Source organism: Schistosoma haematobium, chromosome 1 (genome assembly GCF_000699445.3).
Source record: "Schistosoma haematobium chromosome 1, whole genome shotgun sequence".
Lineage (NCBI taxonomy): Eukaryota > Metazoa > Platyhelminthes > Trematoda > Strigeidida > Schistosomatidae > Schistosoma > Schistosoma haematobium.
In genome coordinates this window covers 91926269-91952009 of record NC_067196.1, presented here as the reverse complement: position 1 = coordinate 91952009, position 25741 = coordinate 91926269, and the positions used below count along the sequence as shown (strand labels likewise).

Here is a 25741-nt window from a genome sequence, read left to right as displayed (position 1 = left end):
TTGTTGTTGTTCAGTAGAATGATCAAATCATCTAGCTCAGAGAACAAAATTCCATCAAAATTTACTCTTTACTTTAGGAGAGAGAAAAAAAATGTGACAGGATTACTCAGAAACTCATTAAGTTCTTTCATTGTCGAAGAGTCCTTTGAATTTTCTGTGTTATTCTGTCAAACTTAAGGAAGTGAATGTGAAGGTTACCTTTCTTAAGGATTGTGTTAACATGCACAAATATCTTAAAATACTACTGGAAAATTCTTTGAAGAAACCAGATTTATTCAAACTAAAAATCTCTTAAACGTCATGCATAAAATGTTATCGATTCGATTCGTCCACGTGTACCGTTATTAGAATTTAACATTTCACAAAGATCTCATGTATTATATGAATTATCACCTAACGAACACAAACTTTTCACCGAATATGTTACCATAGTTATTGACAAACTCATGAAAAACTTAATAATGTACCTCACTAAAAGTTAAAAAAACCACAGGAACACAGCATAAGTTTACTAAGAAAAAAAGTATCCTATATTTTCCTTTGGATACAGTTTTTTTTTAACATTCTTACTGAGAGAGTATCTTCTCAACTCTTCCTTCATAAAAGCACATTTTCTGTGAAATGATTTAGTTTTGTTATACCTTGAGAGTGTCCACCTAATAACTAGGATTAAATGAGGGTCATAAACGAGTGTGAGGGAATAGAATTATGATTTACAGTTGATGGTTAAGGTAAGGAATTAGATTTAGAATTTTCATCATGAAGTGACATCAACAACAATGCCAAGACTCTATTTATCCAAATGGTGAGTGAATTTCGCGCCAAAATCGAGTGACCTATTATCTTATATCTAATTGGTTCCTCTATAAATTATACTCTCTCCATTTTTGTACAAAAAGCCACATTTATAAATAAAGGTAAGCTGTTATTGGAGTTGAATAGCATGTGATGATGGTATGGTCAACGGATTATCAATCATTATTCTTGAGTTACATTTTGACCTTATTAATTATTCACTTATGAACCATGACTATTTTTCTATGATCGTATGTGTGTGTAACTCCGCCTTGAGACCCTCTGGGGCTACTGCGGGTCCCAAGCCCGGATAAAGGAGCAGGGTTAGGCTTAGTACTTCTTATGCTATTCAACTTATTTTTATTCGGCTATAAATATTGATTAACGCTTGATTGAAGGGAGTTGGCACACACGCCTTCTCCACCGCGCGTCATTTCTATCCGCTTCCTGCACTCCGTCTCACTGATCGTATGTTCTGATTAATGAGTGTGCAAAATATACGTATACAAAACATCTATTCTCACACTTGACTTATTGAATTTCGTTATACACGAACGCGAGGGTAGCAAGGATATGTACATTTCGATAACTTGATAACAATCATCATACAGTCCAAATAGTGTCTGATCTTCAGCCACCAAACTCACAGAACTGAGCATATACAACTGATAACTTTATGCTGAATCGTTTATTTTATCTTCGGATATCATTTCAAGTTAAACAGTAATAATAAATGGATAGTCATTCATCACTCAAACACAAAGAACATGTGCAAATCTTTTGCAATTATAAGGACAAGGAGAACGTGATCATAATAGTAGTGATAATATTAATATGTAGATCTTATTGGTTAAGAATTGATCTCAATTAGAGTGTTATTGAAAATCATGAAACACTGAATAACTGTTTCATCTTAGTATGGAAATTTTCATTTGTTTGATCGACGCCGAAACCTAAGGATTTTAGGTTTGATTTCCGGCGGCCTAATGGATGTTGAACTGTTCCATACTTGAACAAAACAGCCTTCAAGTGTTCCCTGGTTTAATAATGATCCTCAGGTAAAAATAAATATGTGATAAAAATCTCTTAAAATTTTAAAGAATCCTTACAAAAAGAATTCGCTAAATAGTAATCATAATAATAAATTAACTTGGTATTGTTTACTTGAATCTTTCTATTGATGATTAGGACTGCAATTGATCAGTCTCTTCTTGGTATATAAGCATCCTGAGCATATTGCCTCGGCAAAGCCTTAATTCACAAGGATTATATGCAAAGATGAATGGTGGCTAGTAGTAGATTCCAGTTTGATGAGCATTTCGTCCTATTTAAGACTCGTCAGCTGGATGTACCTGCATCTCAGAGTTGATGTTCACCCTGGTACACGAGCCCAGGTACGTCAAGCTGATGAGTCCCAGATAGGACGAAACGCGAGTCATCGATTCCACTACTAGCCATTATTCATCTTTGCTTATCAATAATAATAGCCTAAGATAATATTAAAATTTTCTAAATCTTTCAGGTTATGTAAGAATAAACTATTAGAATTGGTCGTAAGTTTATTTTGTAATTATCAACTATTCTTTTCCTACATCATTTCTATAAAACTCTTGAGTATATTGATTTTGGCCTATATTCAAAATGTCATTTCTAATAAAAGAAATCCTTAAAATTGTTTGTAAAGAATTTGATTTTAGATATCCCCTTTGATAGTCACCTTTGTCATTTTAGAATTTATACTTCTGTTTTCCGGGAGATTAATATTGGAAGGGGTTCTGTAGATATTATAGTAATTTTAATAGTTGAGATCATGAATCGATTGAAGCTAGACCATCATGGAAAACCTGGAAGCACTGGGCGGCGACTTCGTCCTGTCGCGGGACTCCTCAGTCGCGCGCATCCACAATCCCTCCTTGCGATATTCGAGCCCAAGACTTATAAGTCTCGCAACTGAGCCCTTAACTCTTAGACTACTGATTAAACCATTGATTAAAATCGCATGATCGAAAAGTTTATTGTGATTGTTTTTTTCCTCACTTTTTTCCAATAAATCGTTATGTTTATGATATTTTTCTTAATTTTCTTCAGTGGTCAACATAGTCAAAAGTATACAATACAATCAACACCTGAACTAAGGATAGGGAGTGAAGTAGTCGAATGCATTGGGAACTTAACTTATATTAGAAGTTTGATCAGCCCTAATGGGTTAGTGTCTGACACAATTTTAGCACCAATTCAGATAGCGCGTTTGGCTTCTACCAACATACGTCACCAACTATGGCGAAGGTGCCTATCAATTAACGGACCAGTATACTGAGCAGTGGTTCGTTCTGTCTTACTTTACGCCTGCGAAACGTGGCTATTAAGAGTAGAAGATATTCTTAAGTTACTAATATTTGATCACAGATATCTTGGAAATATTGCTCGTATTTGTTGGGATCAACGGGTAAGTTATAGGGAGGTTAGATACAGGGTATCGGGGAATGATGATGGTAAATCAGTTGATGAGATTGTGTATCTCCGTTGACTGAGATAGTTGGGTCGCGTGTTACATATGTCTGAACATCGATTACCACGACGTGCAATGCTGACTAGTGTTGGAGATGGTTGGAAGAACATTAGAGGCGGCAAAACCAAAACGTGACACCAGTCATTGAAGTCCTTAATTTATAGTCTTAGTAATGTTAGTAGATGCAGACTATTTGGTTGGGGTCGTGGTGACTATCGTAATCAGTGATTTGAGACTGTGTGTGACATTGCTCAGAATCAATCACAATGGTGTAGGTGTATACACTCTCCGTCTTCTTTTAAACTGTGAAATTAAAATTGCTTTATATGTTTATTCCATGAAATAATTCTTTCTTCTTGTACTATATCCTTATGTACAATCTCTCTTTTACATATTGCCACCAGTGAATTAACTACTTCTATGAACCTGGTGTTCATCTTGTTGTGCTAATGAGGTATTAGAACTTGTACCGATGCACATATGTACCTGGTCCTACGATGTAGCCGACTGACTGAATAGGTATTTATTAAAGTTTGTTTGTCAACTGATCTACCTCCATATAACATCAATTAAGTGATTTTTAAGAGTGATGTATAATTATTATGAAATGTTTACCCTTTCTTCAAGTTCTTTATAACGTTGTTGAAGAATTAAATTTTCTTGTTCCAAACATTTTACACGTTCAAAACATTCTTGTTTCACCTATAAAAGAAATGAAAATATAAATGAATTAGAATAGATAGTAAATACAGGTTTTCAATTGTGGTGGTCTAACATCAATCGGTTCATGATCTCAATCAAAAACTTAATAATCTCCACAACCCCTATACTAGTAATCAACATGTGCTCACTAGTGACTAGCTTCGTGAGGGAATTCTCGGAGTTCTGGTGAGAAGCCGTGACCAGTGGATCTAATCCATGTCGGGTAGAGACAGGTATTTACCTCAGTACAATGAAAGTTGGTCGCGCAATTTCGTGGATTGGTTGAAGTTAGAAACTATCACCATTGGACGCCGGCTCAGTGGTCCAGTTGGTTAAGCGTTCGCGCGCGAGACCGAAGGCCCTGGGTTCGAATCCCGCTCGCGGGATCGTGGATGCGCACTGCTGAGGAGTCCCACAATAGGACGAAACGGCCATCCAGTGCTTCCAGGTTTTCAATTGTGGTGGTCTAACATCAATCGGTTCATGATCTCAATCAAATACAGATCTGTAGTATCGGTTAAGTCCACATGTAAACGTATAACTGTGTGTGTGTGTGTGTGAATGTGCACTCCTTTTATCCTATTTATCACATGTCTATAGCTTATTTTTGTGTGACTATAAATATTGATTAACGCTTGATTAAATCGAGTCAGTTTGCATATCTTCTTCACTGTGCATCATTTAACTTCACTCTCTTCTCTGAGCTTCGTCCCTCTTATTATCTGCCCAGATGAATGAGTGTACAAAATATACATATTTGAAACATTCATTCACGTATTTGACTTATTTAATTCTGTTATTCACTAACGCGATCTAAGTCGATAATTAAATACGAGAATAATCAGGATGTCCATTTTTACAATAAACATTCATAAGATATAACTGAAGTTAGATCCCAGATCACAAAATGTGTACGAGATTATAAACATATGAATTTTATATAGATTATAATACAGAAGTTCCACATTACATATATTGCCGTTATAGGACTATAGATTGTAAATGAAACAATATAGATTGTAACTGACATTGACTCGAATAAAGGATTATTATACACGCACTGAAATTACACTTAACAAGATGATTAATGTCCAATATCTACGACAACTTGATTGTTACATGTCTAAAATGTTTTATGTTGCTTTCTAGACAGTTTAATATACATGAACTTGAAATAAACTTTGACTAGTCTATAAGGATTAAGGAAGTGGATGAGCTTGGTTACCAGTTTAGAGGAGATTTAGTAACAAAGTTATTGAGTTATGTTATTTTTTTGTCATGTAGAATAAGTAAGATAACCAACAAATTAGTTACATTTAACCATGTAGCTAGTTAGATTCGGTAAACATGAAATATGAAAACGGGCATCACACCATCTGCAAGGCTATTAATAGCAGTTGGATTAAAAAAAAACACAATATACCGAATCTAGAGATCTTCAACAGTGAGCTGTAAACGTGTAAACGTACGACTTTGGAAATGATCTTACTAATAGCTACTATGCAGTTTCATGGAATTGCTGGGTGTTTTTAATAGGTAACCTGGGCTTCTAACTAAGTTATCCCAATTATGTTATCATTTACGACCATCATCAAGAAAGTATAAGTATTTATAAATAGTTATCTACACAAGATACTCAACATCCATTGACCGGATACGATCAGCAACAGCCTACTGTGGGAGAGAACAAACTAGCTTCCAGCTGAAGAGGAAAGTAGGGGAAGACTTTGGAAATGGATAGGACATACATTACGCAAATCGTCAAACTGCATCGCGAGGCAAGCCCTAACGTGGAATCCTGAAGGGAAGCGGAAAAGAGGAAGGTCAAAGAACACATTACGTTGGGAAATAGAAGCGGATATGAAAAGGATGAATAAGAACTGGAAAGAGCTGGAAAGAATTGCCCATGACAGGGTTGGATGGAGAATGCTTGTTGGTGGCCTATGCTTCTCCACGAGGAGTAACATGCGTAAGTAAGTAAGTAGGTAAGTACCCCAATCATACTTACTTACTTACTTACTTATGCCTGTTACTCCTAATAAAGCATAGGCCGCAGACCAGCATTCTCCGACACACTCTGTCCTGGACCTTTTTTTCTAGTTCCATCCAATTCTTGTTCATTTTTCTCATGTCTATTTCCATTTCCCGGCTTAATGTGTGATTTGGTCTTCCTCTTTTCCTTTGGCCTCGAGGATTCCATCCCAATCATACTATTTGAAATACTTTCTTTTATATTTGGGATGTTTTTTCCTGCAGAAGACTCAAAACGATGCTAAACGGTTTCACAACTATTGATACGGATTACAATGAAACATGTTTAATAAGTGATATAAAAAAAGATGATTAAATCGTTAACTGGATTGAATCATTTCATTTACTTGTTTAATAACTTCACCAAGTATATTCCATGGTTGATTACAGTCTGAATAATTTCGTTGAATCTTTTCATAAAATAACCTGTAAAATAATAAGTAAGCAAACATAATATGTGTTAGAATTAGAACATAATTTTATGGTTGAATTCATGAGTCAATTAAAGATTGGCCACCATGGAAAACCTGGAAGCACTGAACGACCGGCTTAGTCGTTTAGAGGTTAAGCGTTCGTACACAAAACTGAAGGTTTTGAGTACGAGTTCCGTGACTTCGCAAGGCGGGGTACTGGATGCGCACCGTTGAGGAGTCCCACAATAGGACGAAACGGCCGTTCAGTATTTCCAGCTTTTTCATGGTGGCCTAGCTTCAATTGACTCATGATGTCAACTATTGAAAAGAAATTGTATGATTATTTTAGAACTGGTAATGTTATCGATTGATATTAAACAAGTGAATTATTAAAAAATAGAAGAATACTGACAACATTTAAAAGTTAATTTGAAGTTCTACAAACTTCTCAATCAAATATGGTGTATGCTACTGATATCAACAGATATAAATAGTATGTGTCATCAATTGAAAGTGAAATACCTGGCAGTAGAAGGTTGAGAAAATCAAAGAAAAGAAGGGAACTGACGCTCCCTGGCGGGTTTGATCCCATGTCACCCAGCTTCACAGTCAGAGACGTTACCACTGAGCTATCCGGGCCGCGACTGATCTCCTGTAAGACTTGACACGCATGATATTGATCACCACCGAATGATCAATCAATTGTGAAGTTTGACACAATTGATTGACACTTTACAAATGAAGTAATTACTATATGATGATGAATTTCAATACTTGAAAAATTCATGTGTCCCAAACTGATTCTCTATCCTAATTTTATTCTCGTTATATTTACTACTTATTGTTTATTTAACTTTCGTGGATTTTGGGAAAAAATCTTTATTATTATTATTATTCTAGAACCGACTTATCTAACGACAGATACATGTTTATATACGTGTATATACCTGTGTGTGTGTGTGTGTGAATTGGTATGGGTGTGGGTGTGTGAGAATCTTTTATACGTAAACGTAGATACATGATATAAACTAAGCATCGTAACCGTTATCAGATCTAACATCATAAATAAAATCACATTTATATACGTGATAAACATTTCCTTAATATAGATGTAAACGACTTTATTTTATTTCAGGTTAACCAAAGTACACGATCGTAGCAACAACAACACCACCACCACCACCACCAAAAACTGATCGTAAAATAATATTAAGGCAGTAATGATGATAAAGATAAGTTTAGGTATACCTTCTCTATACAAAGTTCACTTAAGCAATGAAAAACACAAACTCTTAGGTAATAAAACTTTTTTTATTAGTAGTGTGAAATTTAGTAGTTTGCACTGTAGTTGTCTTTTGGGGGGGGGATGGGAAGGGGAAGAGACAAAAAGATTAAGTATAATAAATTATATTTCTAGTTTATTTGATTTATACAATAGTCAAGCTTAATATAGATCTAATTGCTGTCAATGACTCTTATGTTATTTAGTTAGTATAAAGTTTTGTAATATGAAATTAACAGTACTGAATTTGAGATTTTTATGACACTATGATTGTTGTGACATTAAATCCGGTTAATTATTATGTGATTTATTCACCAACTGAAATAAGACTTATACAATCTTAGTACAGTGTTAAACTAATAATGTTCGACCGATATGAGTAGCCTAGTGTCTTTATAGGTTCTTTTGTTCTCGTAGATCGTCCAGTTGAGACCTGAATGCCAATAACAACTTTCACTATATAAATCATTTAATTCAAATATAATTGGTTTATATACCAGTTAAACAGACCACATTACATCATAAAATAGGAAATAAAATTTAAGATCAATCCAATAAGTGTCTGTAAATGTGGGAGACTGTAATCAATAAACTGAACATAACTTAAGAGTAGTAAATCATAATAGTCTATAGATCAAAATAAAGCTTATAATAAAAAGAATACAGTTATACATCATCGACTGCTTCACTTATCTTGGGTTGGCGTCTGACGAACTCTCAGCACCAATTCAGATAGCGCGTTTGGCTTCTACCAACATACGTCACCAACTATGGCGAAGGTGCCTATCAATTAACGGACCAGTATACTGAGCAGTGGTTCGTTCTGTCTTACTTTACGCCTGCGAAACGTGGCTATTAAGAGTAGAAGATATTCTTAAGTTACTAATATTTGATCACAGATATCTTGGAAATATTGCTCGTATTTGTTGGGATCAACGGGTAAGTTATAGGGAGGTTAGATACAGGGTATCGGGGAATGATGATGGTAAATCAGTTGATGAGATTGTGTATCTCCGTTGACTGAGATAGTTGGGTCGCGTGTTACATATGTCTGAACATCGATTACCACGACGTGCAATGCTGACTAGTGTTGGAGATGGTTGGAAGAACATTAGAGGCGGCAAAACCAAAACGTGACACCAGTCATTGAAGTCCTTAATTTATAGTCTTAGTAATGTTAGTAGATGCAGACTATTTGGTTGGGGTCGTGGTGACTATCGTAATCAGTGATTTGAGACTGTGTGTGACATTGCTCAGAATCAATCACAGTGGTGTAGGTGTATACAAGAAACTGAACCATTAAATCACTACGATAATATAAAACTTTAGGTGGTCCATTTATGATCTATAATGATCTTCAGCATTCTATGACATTGAATTAAATATGGTGTACTGACATGGTGACAAGTTAAACTTCCATAGACTCAAAACTCAAAGAACTAGAAATGGGAGAGTACTAATACAGAGTAGTTCATGTCTACATAGTAACAGTTTCTATCCTACTAAGTTGACATAGACAGTAAGTAGGTCATATGCTTATTGACAGTTTTCATTAACTCTATTCGAAAAAGCGAGGTATAGGGAAAAAACCTAGAATAATTAAAATATGTTTATGAGGAAGGGAACACCCATAAAAATGCATCAACAATTACGCTGAAGAAAGTCATAGTTTCACTGGATATTTTAGTTACTAAATAGTTGCTTCAATCAAAATCATTTGTTCAACTCAAAGTTCAGTGACAAATACATTGAAATTATAGTGAAAAATACATCTGATTTCTCAGAACATTTCAAAGAACTTGAGATTCAAATGGTCATAGAGCTTTCATTAGTGCGATAGCACAATATTTAATTGATAGTAGACATATTATCGACGATTACATTTCTACTAAACTGATCATTAAAAATTTAAACAGTTGAGATGATGAGTCGCCATGGAAAACCTGGAAGTACTGAACGGCCGCTTCGTCCTATTGTGGGACTCCTCAGCAGTGCGCATCCACGACCCTGCCTCGCGCTATTCGAACCCAGGACCTATCAGTCTTGCAACAAACTGATCATTAGAAATAAAAGCGCGAGGTAGTTGCCATAGCAGCTCATTTTTCAGTTCAAAAAAGAAACAGTTGTCAATGATTTAAAGTGACATCGTTTATTTATATGCTTAAAAATCTCTTCACCAATTACATTCGCCTTAATAAATTATCGTTTTATCCACCTTAAAGATACCCTTTCGCATTTACCATACTCTTTCCATTCAATTCATAGACCTTATGTAAAAAAATTTATTCAAATCTATAATATATTTCAGTTTCTTTGTTTCTTTGATTAAACTACAAATGAATGTAAGCGGCCTGATTGAACATCTGTGTGTAACCTGTTCCTACTACCAAGTAATTTCAACAAATCATCTGATCTTTTGTTTGTTTTAATACATCAATATAGCTATTAATCGTATAACCTATTCAGGTGCGTTTCTGAAAATTGTAAAACCTTTTGTTGTACAAATTACAAAAAAAGATCCAATCAGAGATAACGTAGTTGAAGCAATATACAAGGAAAAGAGTGTACATTGTTTAAATGTCGATTGACTGGCGATCACACATTATGTTATCGTCAGTATCGACCAAGAAGTAAGAAACGGAAATGTGTTGAAATACTTTGTGCTAAGAATTCTATATGGTTACATCAAATGATTAATACGAAATGATGAACACTTTAAGCAAGTAGGACAAAGAAAAACGGAACCTAACAAAGAGGGCTTTTATGTATCAAATAAAAACACTTGGTTAATTACAGAAAAAAGTGAACCTTCTTTGTATCTAGAGCATAATAGAAATTTATTTGTATCAGAGTAAATATTTTAGTGAACTTGTAATAATCAAGACAATTTGAATCTATAATTGATTAATCACTTGGTGTTGATCAATGTCACGTATATCAGGTCGTTCTTAGTACAAATCGAATCCTATCGACCAATTTGCAATGTGACCACTAGTCTAGGTGACTCGACATTGCATGTACTATGTTGAGGTAAGATGGTGGTTGGAGGTAGTTAACAGGATACCTTGAATCAAGATTTCATGCTAAATGACACAGCTTTTTGAAGAAGATACAGCATGATATGGTCTTCTTTTAGTGACAAGTTCTAATAAAGAAGTTGATTTTATTCAATTACCAATTATGTACCAGATGTCAGTATAAAACAACAAAACATGAATATATATAAACAGTCAACTAGTCATAATGAATATAGTGCTTAACAAATATGTGTTACAGATTGAAATCATGAGTTAATTGAAGCTAGACCATTGTGGAAAACCTGGATTTTTCCATGGTTTTCCATGGTGGTCTAGCTTCCATTGACTCATGACTTTAATCTATTAAATTTCTAAAATCTCCACAAACCCCTTCTGAAATTACGTGTTAGTTTAAGTTGTTATATCAGATCTGTATGACAAGATGAAATGAATACCATGAATAACTAAAGTGTTAATGTAATTATAACATCAATGATAATAGGGAACAGTAAACAATGAAGAATGTAACGTAATAAATAGAGGAATACTGAAACTCAAAGATCTGAAGTAAGATAAAAAATAAATGAATCTGTCACAAATTTGACTGATTCTGATTCATGTTACTCCTACATACATATCAATATATAATCCATAAACCTAATTAGTTATCTTTAAATTATAGTAGAATAACCAAAACATAGAAATTCAAACCAAAGGGTATTTATTCGATGAGTTTCTAAGTGAAGAAAATGATAATTGCCTGTTTATTCATTAATTTAATGCTCTTATAGCAGTGATTACAGTTAAGATAGAGCAGAAGATTTGTATTTCAGGTGGATGATTATTTTATTGTTTATTTATTTGAACATATAAATATTGGTACAAGAGGGAACCAGATACATATGCGCCACACAAACCTCTTTTGATTTGTATGAGGGCTATGATACTGCCTGGGTGCCCAGACAGAAACAGGTGGTTTTATTAGGGGGCCACACCCGGAGCTTTTGACCGAAAGGTCTGATCGATAAAGCAGTGGAGCATCGTAAGGAGATGCAGTTTCATGGTAGCCAGTGACCAATGATTGGTTCATACATCATTTGTTCCCTCAGGATCCTGGAGCCCATATGCACCATGGACCCTCTGTGTCCACCGACCCGGTTAAAGTGCCGGACATTCACTTTTCGTCCTCTCAATTTCGTAAACAACAGTAGCGCCACGAGGAAGTAGTGAGTACGGCCTCCCTGGCAGAGGCTGTATATGCATGACCACTTGAGAGCATTTTGAGAGGGAGAGCGGACTCTCCCCACTTTTGGCTGTACCAGTGCATTTGGGGGCAGGTGGATGATTCGGATGTAGTCAACTACATAGTCCTAACTTCAACGATTTTGTATAATAAACATAATCAAACTAAGTTATGAAAAGATAGTTGATTTGACTTGTTTATATTAAGAGTAATGAATATGTAAACTTTAAGAGATAATATATCTTCTAGAAACATATTATTCTTAGCTATTTATATTCATTCAAAAAATCTTTTAATGTAATACCTTCATAAGAATATATTTTAGTGCAAATTAGTTGATTAAAAAAAGATTAGTTGAAGTTAAACATTAACACCATTTGATACTGGCCGGTTCAGTGATCTAGAGGTTGAGTGTTCGTGCATGAAACCGAAGGCCATGAGTTCGAATCTCGTGAAGCGGGATCGTGGATGCACATTGATGAGGAGCCCTCATGTTAGGATGAAACAGCCGTCGAGTGCTTCCAGGTTTTCAATGGTGGTCTAGCTTCAATTGATTCATAAATTCAACTATTCAAAAGAATTATTTCATTAACTTTTTCACTTATTCTTGGTTATTATTATATGAGTCCGAAGTAATTAACTGAATTGTGATTAACTCACACTACTTTAGATCTGTACACTTGTGTCACAGATGTAATATACATTACTAATAATTATTAAACTATTATTTTATAAAGCATAGGAAGTTAATCAATTAGTACTTCAAGCTTACTGTAATCTGCTTATACTTGACTAATCTTCGTTAACTAATTTAATATCAATTTGAGGGATTTATGGAGATTGTAGTATTTTCAAAGTTGAATTTATGGCTCAGTGATCTAAAGGTTAAGCTTTTGCTCAAGAGAGCCAAGATATTGGGTTCGAGTCCCACATGTGAGATTGTGATTAAGCGCTAATGAAGAGTCCCAATACTGGGACGAAACGAACATTCATTTGTTCCAAGTTTTCATTTGTGGTCTCGGTTAGACTGACTCGTGAATTTAGCTTTGAAAAATAATTTATTCTCTTCATAAGTATAATTGCTACTCATTATTCAATCATGTTACCGTTCGGTATGTATTTATGTTAAGAGTACACAAAGTACTAAGAAGTAAGTTTTAATTGTTTTAGATCCAAGTTATGAACCGATTGATGTCAGACCACCATTGAAAAGCTGGAAGCACTAGAAGTCCGTTTCGTCCTAGTATGGAACTCCTCAGCAGTGCGCAGTCATGACCCCGCTAGCGGGATTCTAACCCAGGGCCTTCAGCACTGCAAGCTTCCAGGTTTTCAATGATGGTCTAACATCAATCGGTTCATGATCTGAATCAAAAACTTAATAATCTTCACAACCGTATACGGATAATTACCATGTTATCATTAAAGAATAGCTTCGTCAGGGAATTCCCGGAGTTCTAGTAACAAGCCATGACCAGTGCAGCTAATCCATGTCGAGTAGAGACATGTATCTACCTTGGTACAACGGAAGATGGTCGCATAATTTCGTGGAATGGTTCAAGTTAGACATTAACATCATTGAATACCGACCCAGTAGTCTAAAGTTTGAGCGTTCATGCGCAAGACTGAACATCCTGGGTTCTAATGCCAAGAGTGGGATCGTAGATGCTCACTGCCAAGGAGTCATATACTAGGAACAAACAGCTATCCAGTGCTTCCAAGTTTTCAATGGTAGTCTAACATCAATCAATTCATAATCTGAATCAAAAAACCTTGATAATCTCCATAACCTTATACTGATATTTAACTGTTTTAAACGTTAACTCTTTGACTAGACAAAACATTCGTCATTAGGATATCGAACCTTATAATCTTTTTTTCAAATGAATTATAGTTGGTAACGATTCCTTTGGATCATGATTAATGTCAACATATATATATGTATCCCTATATATGTAAGTTTACTTACTTCTTTACCATAGATTAATAAATGTATCATACAAATCTATTTTGATTAGATTATTCTATCCAATAAACAAATAAACAAACAAAGAGAACAAATTTAAAGGAAAAAAGAAGAAGAAGAAGAAACAAACAAAAAAAAAGAGAAAAGAAACTTCTTCTTCTTCTCTTTCTTCTTCTTAAATAATCGTTGTCAGCTTTGACCTTTTCACCTGAATCATTTTTCCCTGATATAACTTGATGTTTAGAAATTGAGTGTATCTCTAATAATAATAATAATAATAATCCCTAGAATTAACCTTAATTAGTAATGAATTAAATAAGAAGAAAAAGTTAAATCGATTAAATTTCACTGTTCCATATTTATTTGGTTGCTTTTTTTCTCTGTTTTCTTTTTCTTTTTGTTATTGTTGTTGTTATGATATTTTTTTTAGTTTATGAATGATGATTTTCAATTGTTTCTTTTGATCTTTATTGATCTTTTTTTCTTTTTTTTTAAATTTTTCTCTTTTATTTTCAATATTGTGATAATATATCGAATGCGAATAAGTGAAAAAGAAAAAAAACACTAAACCACTGAACAGGCCGGCATCCAACAGTGTTAATGTCTAACTTCAATTAATCCATGAAATTGAGCAACACATCCACCATTGTCATCAGTGAGTTATTGTCTCACAACAAGCCCGATCGAACTCCACTGATCGCTGTTTCTCACTAGAACTCTAGTATATATCTCTTGAAGCCAGTTACTAGTGAGCATATGGTGATTAATATCAGAAAGAGTTTTGTGGAGATTGTATTAATTTCAATGCTTGAGATCTTGAGTCAATTGAAGCTAGACCACCATAAAACATCTAGAAGCATTGGACGACCGTTTCGTCCTAATATGGGGACTCGTTAGTAGTACGCATCTACGATCCGATATCGCGCGATTCGAACATAGGACCTATCAGTCTTCCGCGCGAATGCTTAACCTCTAGACCACTGAGCGGTCCGGTATCCAACGATGTTAATGTCTAACTTCAACTAATCCACGAAGTTATGCCACTGTCTACCATTGACAACAGTGACTTAATAATTGCTTGAATCAATTCTATTTAATCATTACATTATATAGTTATGCAATATGAAATAAACAATAAATGGCAATGACTCTTTATGACATGTTTAATTATCAGAATAGAATATTTTCAATAGTTGTAAGCTGTCATTCATCATCAATAAAGAAACATCATAAGATGTTTTCATTCCTATAATGTTAGTTTCATTCAAAAAATATTTTGGATGTGAATGAGTTTCAAACTGATCACTTGCGACAGACAAGTACCAAACTTTATCAACCACCAATGTTGAGATGGCAGAGAAGATTTGTAGCTCAGGTGGATGACTTTGATGCTGATCTCAACTTTTTTCAACTCTAACTCATTCTTTTTAATAGTTGAGATCGCGAATCAGCTGAAGCTAGACCACCATGAAAAACCTGAAAGTACTGGACGGCCGTTTCGTCCTATCGTGGGACTCTTCAGCAGTGTACATCCACGATTCCGCCTCGCGAGATTCAAACCCAGGTTTTCCATAGTGGTCTAGCTTCAATAGGCTCCTGATGTCAACTATTGAAATAATATCCACAAAACCCTTTCTCATATCTTTTTGTCAGCCTTCAGTGGTGGTAATATATAGAATGAAGATTGCATATAGGGAAAAAAGAATTAGTTCGTAGAAAGAAAGATATAAAGATATGTCTTTTACAAATACTTAAATCATGGCAACAATCAAGGTAAGAAGAACACAACAAAATCACTCTGAGATTTTAAATGTGACGACTAGTTTAAATTCCTAAGCCATGGTCTTTCCTTAGATTTATCATAATGAGTATATAAGGACTTGGTTTGACTAGTCATGTCTATTAACTTCGCATACTTGTGCGCCTTCATAAAATGTTTATAGTTTATCATGAATCTAATGACTGAGAAAATCAAGGATTGAAATATTGGTTCATGTGGTTTACTCCTCTTCTGTTCTTTGAAGAAATAAGAGATGGCTACCATAATATTCATGTACCAAATCTATTCAATGAAAGAGAAAAAGCATCATCAGAACAGAACTGGTTGAATAAGTTTGCAAATGTATATGAATGACGATTAGTGATTGTTTGCAAATTTCTAACGCATATTTCTTTTTTGAATGGTGAAGTAGATTTGTAGCTCAGGTGGATGATTTTGATGGAGTGTTCTTCTCTCAGCTGGGTGATTTGGTTGTGGAGCTTTAATCGTTCTTCTAAATTATACTATCAGTACAAACTTCAAGTAGAAGTTAAGTGTTGGAATTTCTACACGTATGACTCACAGCTTGTCTTATAGACCTCGATGTTGATTGATTCTTGTTGACCTTAAACTTGTCATTGTTTATTTCTTTATTTTAGTCGTTTCTCCGTTTGGTTTTGATTTTTGGTCTTATGTTCATCCAAAAATCCATAATTCGAACACTTCACTTCTAATTGAAGTTTGTGGTGATAATATAATTTAGAAGAATGAAAAAAGCTCCATGACCAAACCATCCAGCTCACAGAACAAAACCCCATCTTTTTTTACATATTTACAGAGTTGAATGGTGATGAAATGTGTAATTTGGTATAGTTTTGTACACTTTTAGCTGCAAATTCGTTACGGTTATCAAACAAATTATAGAAAATAAAAAAGATTATTATGATTAAAGTTCTTATCATTTATTTTCTTTTATTATTTGTGTAAAAATCCGTTGGCCAGACACTATCAGCAACAACCTACTGTGGGAGAGAACAAACCAGATTTCAACGGAGGAAGAAATCAGGAAGAAGTAATGCAAGTGGATAGGACACATACTGAGGAAAGGACATAACTTCGTCACAAGGAAAGCCCTCACTTGGAATCCCCAATGCCAAAGGACTAGTGGAAGACCAAAGAACACATTATACCGAGAAATGGAGACAGACATAAGAAAAATGAACAACAATTGGATAATAGTAGGAAGGAAGGCAGAGTGGGACAGAGTGGATTGGAGAATGCTGGTCAGCGGCCTATGCTTCGTTTGGGTTAACAGGCGTGAGTAAGTAAGTAAAATTCATAAAATATTGCTTACTATACAACTGGAAGTAATGCCAAATCATTATGTACATAGAAACAAAATGTATTTTTCCATATTTGATCATATTTAGTTATTTGTTTTCATTAGTTATTAACATTTTTCTATACATTTAATTTTAATTTTCAAAGTGAATTATGAAATAATAAGAACTATTGTGGTGTGTGCTACTTATATTGACATAAGTAGTATATGATGTTAGTCGTGAACAGAAGGTCTGGCATCACAGAAACAAGAGGATCGAACAGTAAAGAATGGAAACAGGATGCAATTTGTATGAAAATACAAGAACAATAAAGTCTGAGTCATTTTGAGACAATTGATGGACATTTTAAAAATTGAGCATTTACTATATGGTCGTTAGATTTTATTAACGAATCCTGTAATTTTGTGTCAAATACATTCTATTGTTCCCGCTAGTGTTTGTGTTCACTACGCTGTGAGTGTGGTTTATGCTACATTATATCGACATAAGTAGTATATAACGTTAGTCAAGCATAGAATGTCTAGCAGCAGAAGATCGAGAAGGAAAGAATGGGAACAAGGAGTGATTGATATGAAATTGAAGGATCAGTCACGTTTAAGACAAATGAATGATATTTTGTAAATGAGGTATTTACTGTATGATGCTCAGATTTCACTAAGAGATTCTGTTAGGTTGTGTGTTAAAATCCATTCGATTGTACCCCCCCCCAACTTATGTTCTCGTTCATTACAATAGACATCAATATGAATAATCATTTTTATGTATGAAACAATTTTCTATTTATTAGTAGGTTATACTACTGATTGTAAACAATGAGACTATAGTTTACAATTATAACAGTATATTAATGATAATAATATTCATTATAGCAGGTATACTAATAACACCCTCAATGTAGATACATGCTTAATCATGAACTTAGTAAATTAGTAGTTCTTAAAAGTAGTATATTAATGAGAGCGGTAATTTTATGAATCATGATTTGTTATTCAGAATTTCCTATGTATATATAAATTAATTAATGATGGGCAATTCCTAAGTAGTCTAACAGAACAGTAGGGATGCTGTCTAATTAAAAACAATTAACGAATCCCCCCCAAAAAAATCAGGTGAGTGAATTTCAAAATTTTGTTTCTATGCTGTTTTCGTTTTCTTTCTTTTTTTCATTTTTCTCCTTCAAAAGTCTTATTACATAATACCCTTTCGTTTTATGGAAGTTGTAGGTTGTTCTTCTTTCTTTTTTTCTCGTTTTTTGCTGAGATGACAGTAAGAAACAATATTTTTCACTGATTCACAATTAGATTTCTATTGAGACATATGAAAATAGTCATGTAGGTAAATCAGCAGTTGTCAAATTAAAAATACACAATTAAAAATGAAGATCATTTGATGTAATACTTCATTTGTATTCTTGTTTTGTATGTAACTGTGTTTATTGGGTATAATAATTGGTATATTGTTATTGGATTACATAATTACAATTGAATATGTTTTAATTAAATTTGTATTCTGACGCAATATGGGTATATAGAAACTCATGAACCTCAAAAAACAAATAAATGAAGTTTGCCTAATCGTAGACTATCAGAAGGGGTTTTTGTGAATATTATGGTAATTTTAATAGTTGAGATCATCAGTTAATTATAGCTAGACCACCATGGAAAGGCCAGAAGCACTGAACGGACGCTTTGTTCTAGTATGGGATTCCTCAACATTACGCATCCACAATCCCGCCCCGCGAGATTCGAAACCAGGACCTATCAGTCTCACACGAGAATGCCTAACTACTACACCGCTAAGCCAACATCCAACGATGTTAATGTATAACTTCAACTAGTGAGTTACTATCTCACAACTGACCCGGTTGAACTCCACTGGTCACCCTTTCTCACCAGAACTCTAGGAAATACCTCTTGAATCCAGTCATTAGTGATTAGTTCGAATCTCGCGAGGTGGGATCGTGAGTGTGCACTGCTGAGGAGCCTCAAAACAGGACGAACACAGCCGTCCAGTACTTCCAGGTTTTCCATGGTGATCTAGCTTCAATTGACTCATGATTTCAACTAGTGTCACTCATAATTTTATAATCTTAAGGAAGGAAAATTAATGTAGTATTTGCTTCCTGTAGGATTACGTACCAATATAGTTAGTTGTAAAAGATAGTTTGAATAAATAGACGCTATCTTGCAGTAATAGTTGAACGTTCAAGAATGAATTTGGTTAATTCAGATTGACAATGTATAGGCAAATTATAATTTTAACAACAAGTTCTAAGTTATACACTTAAAGGTACCCTTGTGGTGTAGGTTACTTATATTCATACAAGTAGTATATGACGGTGGTCCGCAATAGAATGTATTTCAGTAGAAGGTCGATGAGGAAAGAACGGGAACGGAGCGCAGTTGTTATGAAAACGCATGAACAATAAAATCTGAGACAATGGATTGATGTTTGCAACAGGAACAGTCAAGTTTGAGATGATGGATTGACATTTTGTAAATTAACGATTCACTATATGGTTCTGAGATTTTAGTGGGATGCTCTGTAATTTCTTGTCAAATACATTCGATTGTCTTCACTCGTGTTCTTGTTCACCACACCCTAAACTAGAAGCAAATATAAACCAGGTTACAGGATTAAATGAACCATTGTGAATTGTATCTAATAATCGTTTGGTTGTAAATTAATTTAACGAATCTAATTTCTTGACACTGACTAATAATTTGGATCTAATTGTTAACCATCAAATCGGTGTGTGTTAAATGGTCTTCTAGACGTTACTAAACATTTTTTCATAGATCTTGGTACCAACAAATATTTCAGCCCAATGAACTAACCCTTTAAAGTTTTTAATCAACGTTCATTGATGGATATTCGATATCCCTTAATATTAAACAAACCCCGTTGAAGATCAAAACTATACAGGGTCATATGATCACATCAAGAGTAACTTGATTGAAACTAAAACAAATTCTTTGGTGTCCAATAAACGAAATGAAAATTACAGTGCAAATAAAATCTTACTTGATTCGTAAATCATTCTGACAGGCTTAGTCATTATCTAATCATAAAGTGTTTAGGAATTTGTTCATTTTAGAATTGCATTACGAAATGGATTTCACTTTCCGATCGATTTCAGTTGCTTTCTAGCTAAAATCAATTAGTGATGTCAACCAAAAAGATCTAAACTCTGGTAACACCTTACATTTTGAGTTAGTCTGTATCAAAAATTTAAATGATTCCTCACTTATCAAACTATGAAACGACTTATTCGTAAAACAGTTCAAAGATCAGTTGCTTTCAGTAGGCAAGGGACTTATCTTTAAACCAATTTTATAACAAATAAAATCATTCACTTGGCATTGTTTTATTTGAATCTTCCCATTGATGATTAGAACTGCAATTGATCAATCTCTTATTGATATATGTGCATACTGTGTGTATTATCTGGATATTGCTTTGATTTACAAGCATTCTAAGCAAAAATAGATAGTGACTAGTAGTGGAATCCAGTTTGACGGGTGTTTCGTCCTATTTGAGACTCTTCATCATTTATTTTTAGAATATTTTGACATTTTCAAGTGAATATGATTAAGTTTAAGATCTATTTTATATATGATCATCTATGTAATCCAGTAATCCTGTTTCAGCTAATTTTGGAATGAGGTGAAACTTAATCAATTCATACAATTTATTTCAAAGTAATTTGCCTTTAATTGGTATATTAAAAACGATGCCAAACAATTATGAACAATGTGAACTTTAATGTTTGCTAAGCTGAAGTTAACCCTATACAAATTAAGATTCTAGCTTAGTGATTGAGAGATTAAGCTTTAAAGCATAAGATTAGATATTCTTGGCTTGAATCCTTATGACAGAGTTTTCAATACATATTACTAAGAAGTCACATACTAGAATGAAACAAAGTTTATAGACTCATAGTTTTTTAATGATTGTCTAGTTTAGGTCAACTCATGATCTCATTAAAATGAATAAATCTATGCAAACCCCCCATCCTGGCAACATATTTCGTGATAAAACGAAACAGTAAGTAAGGATAAATAAGAACATTCGTCTAAATTTGAACGAATAGTTTCACAATATTTTGGGCGCCGAGTTAATGTGAGTCATTAAAAAGGAAGAATGTAATTGTAAAATGTCAGTGAAAGAATTTGAAGTAAATCCAAAGTATGTGTCGGAGGTGGGATTCCATCCCACGCCCACATCGTGGACCATACTCAACAAGAATGATCACAAACAAAAAAAAATTAGAGTCAAAGTTTATCTGTAAGGAGAATAAACAAGAGAATGAAGTGATGAAACATTAAGAAAAGTATGGAAATTAATTGAGAATATTAGTTTTTAGTAGGCGTTCAGAAATGTCTGTGAAGATAACGTAGAACAAACGGAATTGTATAGTTGATCGACTTAATGATAAAAATATAGAATTTGCTTCGGTGATATTTAGGCACAGTAATTTATGACTAGCACAAAATAAATAATTGAGGATGGAACAGATTGATGATTGTACATATAACTTCAAATGGTTATTGAAAATAATCTTCAGAGATGGATCTCACAAGGAATACATCTTGTTTGACTCATATTGTCCGCTCTACATATCCCATTAAACCAACATATATACATTAATGAGGCTGAAAATAATAGTTTATCTATGAAATGACCCAACTAAGTAAAAAGTTTCGGCGACACTATAATTTATGAACGAACCAGTCAGATTGACGACAACAGATCTCGAATTGTGGTGCGAAATTCACTCATCTATTTGTTTAAATAGAGTTTTGGCATCATAGCTGATATCAGTTCATGATAAAAATCCTAAATGTAATTCCTAACCTTAACCGTCAACTGTAAATCATAATTTTATTCCCTCACACTGGTTTATAACCCTCATTTGATCCTAGTTTTTTAGGTGGACACTCTCAAGGTCAGTCAACCATCGCTGAAAGGTCATGTATAAATTATAATTTCATCAGTTTAATTTTTCAGATCTCAAAGTGGATTACGGATTACCTACTTCATTACTCTCTTCACATTTAACCTTTACAAATATTTCCTGTAATAGAAATTCATGTTTCGATTAGCTGAAGTAATCCTTCCCTATATAAACTGACTTCATTTACGTCTGTTTGATTCAAGACCATAAATCAGTTTGATTAATGTGAGTGGAATGAGTTGATTTAACTACGCTTGTTAGAGAATGATATATAGTGTACGATTGTGTTAAGTTAGTCTTCATAATAATCAGTAGGTAAGAGGATAACGTGCTGGCATTTAAAGCGAATGGTACTGGGATCAAGTACCAGAGTGAACATTAAGTCTGAGATGCAAGTACATCCAGCTGACGAGTCCTAAATAGGACGAAATGCACATCCTGGATTTCACTACTAACCACTGTCCATTTTTGCTAATACTAAACTTTTTGTTATGTTTCAAGGCAGTAAATGATACTTGTTTATAGAGGATTCATCTATTTCATCACACCGATACACTATGACTTATTATTAACCTTTATTTGTGACCTTGTATACTTTTATTCATTTGACATTATGAATACCTAGTCACTAGGATAGTTTAAGGTCAACAGATCTACATGATGTTTGAAGTAAATTAAGGACAGTTATATTATACGTAAGTAACATGATAATAAATCTCTAAGTGATATAATAAGATGTTTAATATCATCACGAATTGGACACATTCAATTAATGTATTACCGTTTACATTGTTAACACTTAAAAGACATTTGAAATCTGTCAAAACAAACTAGATATTTAAAACAAAACTATACATTTAAATAAATGATTGTCAAAATAAACTGAAAGTATTGGTGGTTACAGGGGAACTATTGAACATAATACAATTGTATTCTACAAATTTGCATGAAGAGTTAAATCAATCAATCGTTCAATCAATCATTCAATCAATCAGTCAATCGTAAACATGATACGTATGATCTTTGGTGGACAACCTTGATCTCCAAATGCTTCTGGTCAATATTCTTTAAGATGTTATAGCAACTCATGTGCCATTGAGTCTGTTCACATTTAATTTGATTAAGCCCTTTTATTAACATATTTAACGGATAGAGTCATCCATACAATAGCAACAACTTATCTATAACATTGTACCCTTATTGTTATTGCACTTGTATGAATATGTATCTCTGAGGTTTGTTTACTGCTTACACATATAGATTGATTCTGATAGCCTTACTATTAGTCGTTTAATTGATTCGATGATTCACTCATTTCCTTATGTATATATATGTACATCTTAATCCTGTTCATTGACTTGTTGACTAACTCATTCACTTCTGTGCTTCAAATTTGCTTAATACGCTTGTAGCTTTGTGGTCTGAGCTATCTGTTAACAAATTGTAGTTGTTACTTCTGTTTACCTTCTGATTTCAAACACTGTTGAGGTCTATATAATAACGGTTACGATGGTGATTGGCTAGCGAAGCAACGCCGCTATAATGTATATAACATTGCACAAATTATAGTATTAAAATTTATGTGTTTCTTTATATTCATTAGTCAAGGATTTGTGTACCGTCTGGAAATCTGATGAATTACTCGAAGATGTACAAATTTTACATTTACAGACTAATTCAATTTAGTGAATTGACTCTTGAAATAACATTTTATACACTAACTTACAAGACATTGATCATCATTTAAAAGATACATTTTATCCTCTGTTAATATATACTTAATGATCTCGAGATAGTGAGATCGTGGAGATTTGTAGCTCAAGTGGATGATTTTCATGGAGTTTTAATCTCTGAGCTGGATGGTTTAGTCGTGGAGAATTCATCGTTCTTCTGACCAACATCATCAACACAAACTTCATTAGAAGTCTACCTGAAGTTTGTTCTGATGATGTCGTTCAGAAGAACGGTGAATTCTCCACGACTAAACCATCCAGCTCAGAGAACAAAACTTCATCAAAAACTTATTATATGTGTTATAACTATAATTATAGACGGAACATTCAATTGTTAACACGATTCTGTTTACTTATGATTCAATGGTTTTCATTTTTAACTTCTATTATATAAGCAAAGATAGATAGTGGCTGACAATGGAATCCAGTTTGACGGGCGTTTCGTCCTATTTCAGACTTGTCACTTAGATGTACCTGCATCCCAGAGTTGATGTTCACTCTGGGACTCGAACTCAGAACCGTTCACTTCAAACACCATCGCGTTATCCACTTAGCTACTGAGTTCTAACAGCCGTCTGCTTGTGCAAAGGGTTGAAGTTTAAATTTAGTTGGTGTTGTTTTACTTGTATCTTCCCATTGTTATTTAGAACTGCAATTGATCAGTCTTATGTTGGTATATGTGCATCCTGTGCATATTGCCTCGATACAGCCTTAAGTCACAAGAGTGAACATCAACTCTGGGATGCCGGTACATCCAGCTGACGAGTCCTAACTAGGACGAAACTCTTGTCAAACTGGATTCCACTACTAGACACTAACCATCTTTGCCTAAAAAATCTCGTAACTTAAGGCTATATCTAGGCAATCCGCACAGGATGTGCATATGCCAACATGAGACTGATCATTTACAGTCCTAAATAACAATGGAAAGATACAAATAAAACAACATCAAGTGATTCTATTATATAATCTAATGTATAATCCACATTCATTGTTATTAGTATATCCCTTCCAACTTTCGTTTTTTTGGAGATTATGGAATGTTTACCATTATTAATTATCAACAGATGGTAGTTTGTCATTAAAACTACCTTCATATCTAATAGAAACTTTACAAAATTAATGGGAATGACTACAGAGATAACAAAATGTAAGTTTAGTTTTTGGATAGTTCGTTAGTTGGATTAATCTGAATCAATTAAATTAACTAGATATTTGGTAAATAGACATGAAACCAAGTGAACATATGAAGGGTATTCATTTTTCAAAGTTAACATCAGTGAAATGTAATACAAATAAGAAGGTAAAATAAATTGAACTTCAATTATAAGGGTAATATACGGTAACATTAGCGTCGTTTCAACAAGTCAACTGGATTAAGAAATAAAGGTAATATACTATGAAAGTAGTGAATAAGATTACATAATTATTATAACTTGTGACCTGTGTGCCCTGTTAACGTATAACGTAACGATGCTGCCAATTAGATAGCAGTGACTTATCGATCGGATCGATGACGCGTAAATCCGTATGAGAAGTCTAGACTCATTATCGGTCCTGCTTCCTGCTAGTTAAGTCTAAAACACCAATCCGAGCCTCTGCATTATGAATCATTTATTTCAAATATACTGAGTTTATATACCAACCAAATAGACTACATCGTACCATAAAATATGAAACAACATTTGTACAAGAATTAGCCAAATGTGGCTGTGAATAAGGGAGATAGTAGTTGATAGACTGGGTATAACTCAAGAATGGTAAATCGTGTAATAATAGTTCATAGGTTAAAATAAAATTTATGATAAGAGAGATATGAATATGAATAGTTTACCTATTTAACAATTATACGATAAAAGTATACGCATAGTATTGGTCCATAAGTGGATCCCGAAAATTACCACTTATTATTCTTATCGGGACATAACAGTAATGTTTATAGTAATATGTAAGACAATGGGATAAAGTTTCACTATTCTCAAATTTCTGGTTAG

General features: G+C 33.8%; 1 protein-coding gene across 2 annotated transcripts in view; it reads right to left on the bottom strand.

Annotated features, from left to right (window-relative positions):
* The window catches only part of MS3_00002467 (uncharacterized protein), a gene marked incomplete at both ends in the record, with an annotated part of 82052 nt that overhangs the window by 31476 nt on the left and 24835 nt on the right, over positions 1-25741 (bottom strand). Inside the window, 2 exons of one of the 2 annotated variants that reach the window (XM_051210069.1) lie at positions 3920-4006; positions 6385-6463. In XM_051210069.1, the coding sequence (XP_051075560.1) occupies positions 3920-4006; positions 6385-6463 (166 nt within the window). Of the gene's footprint in view, positions 1-3919; positions 4007-6384; positions 6490-25741 lie in introns of those variants that run through there. The other variant, XM_035731087.2, reaches the window with a different exon arrangement.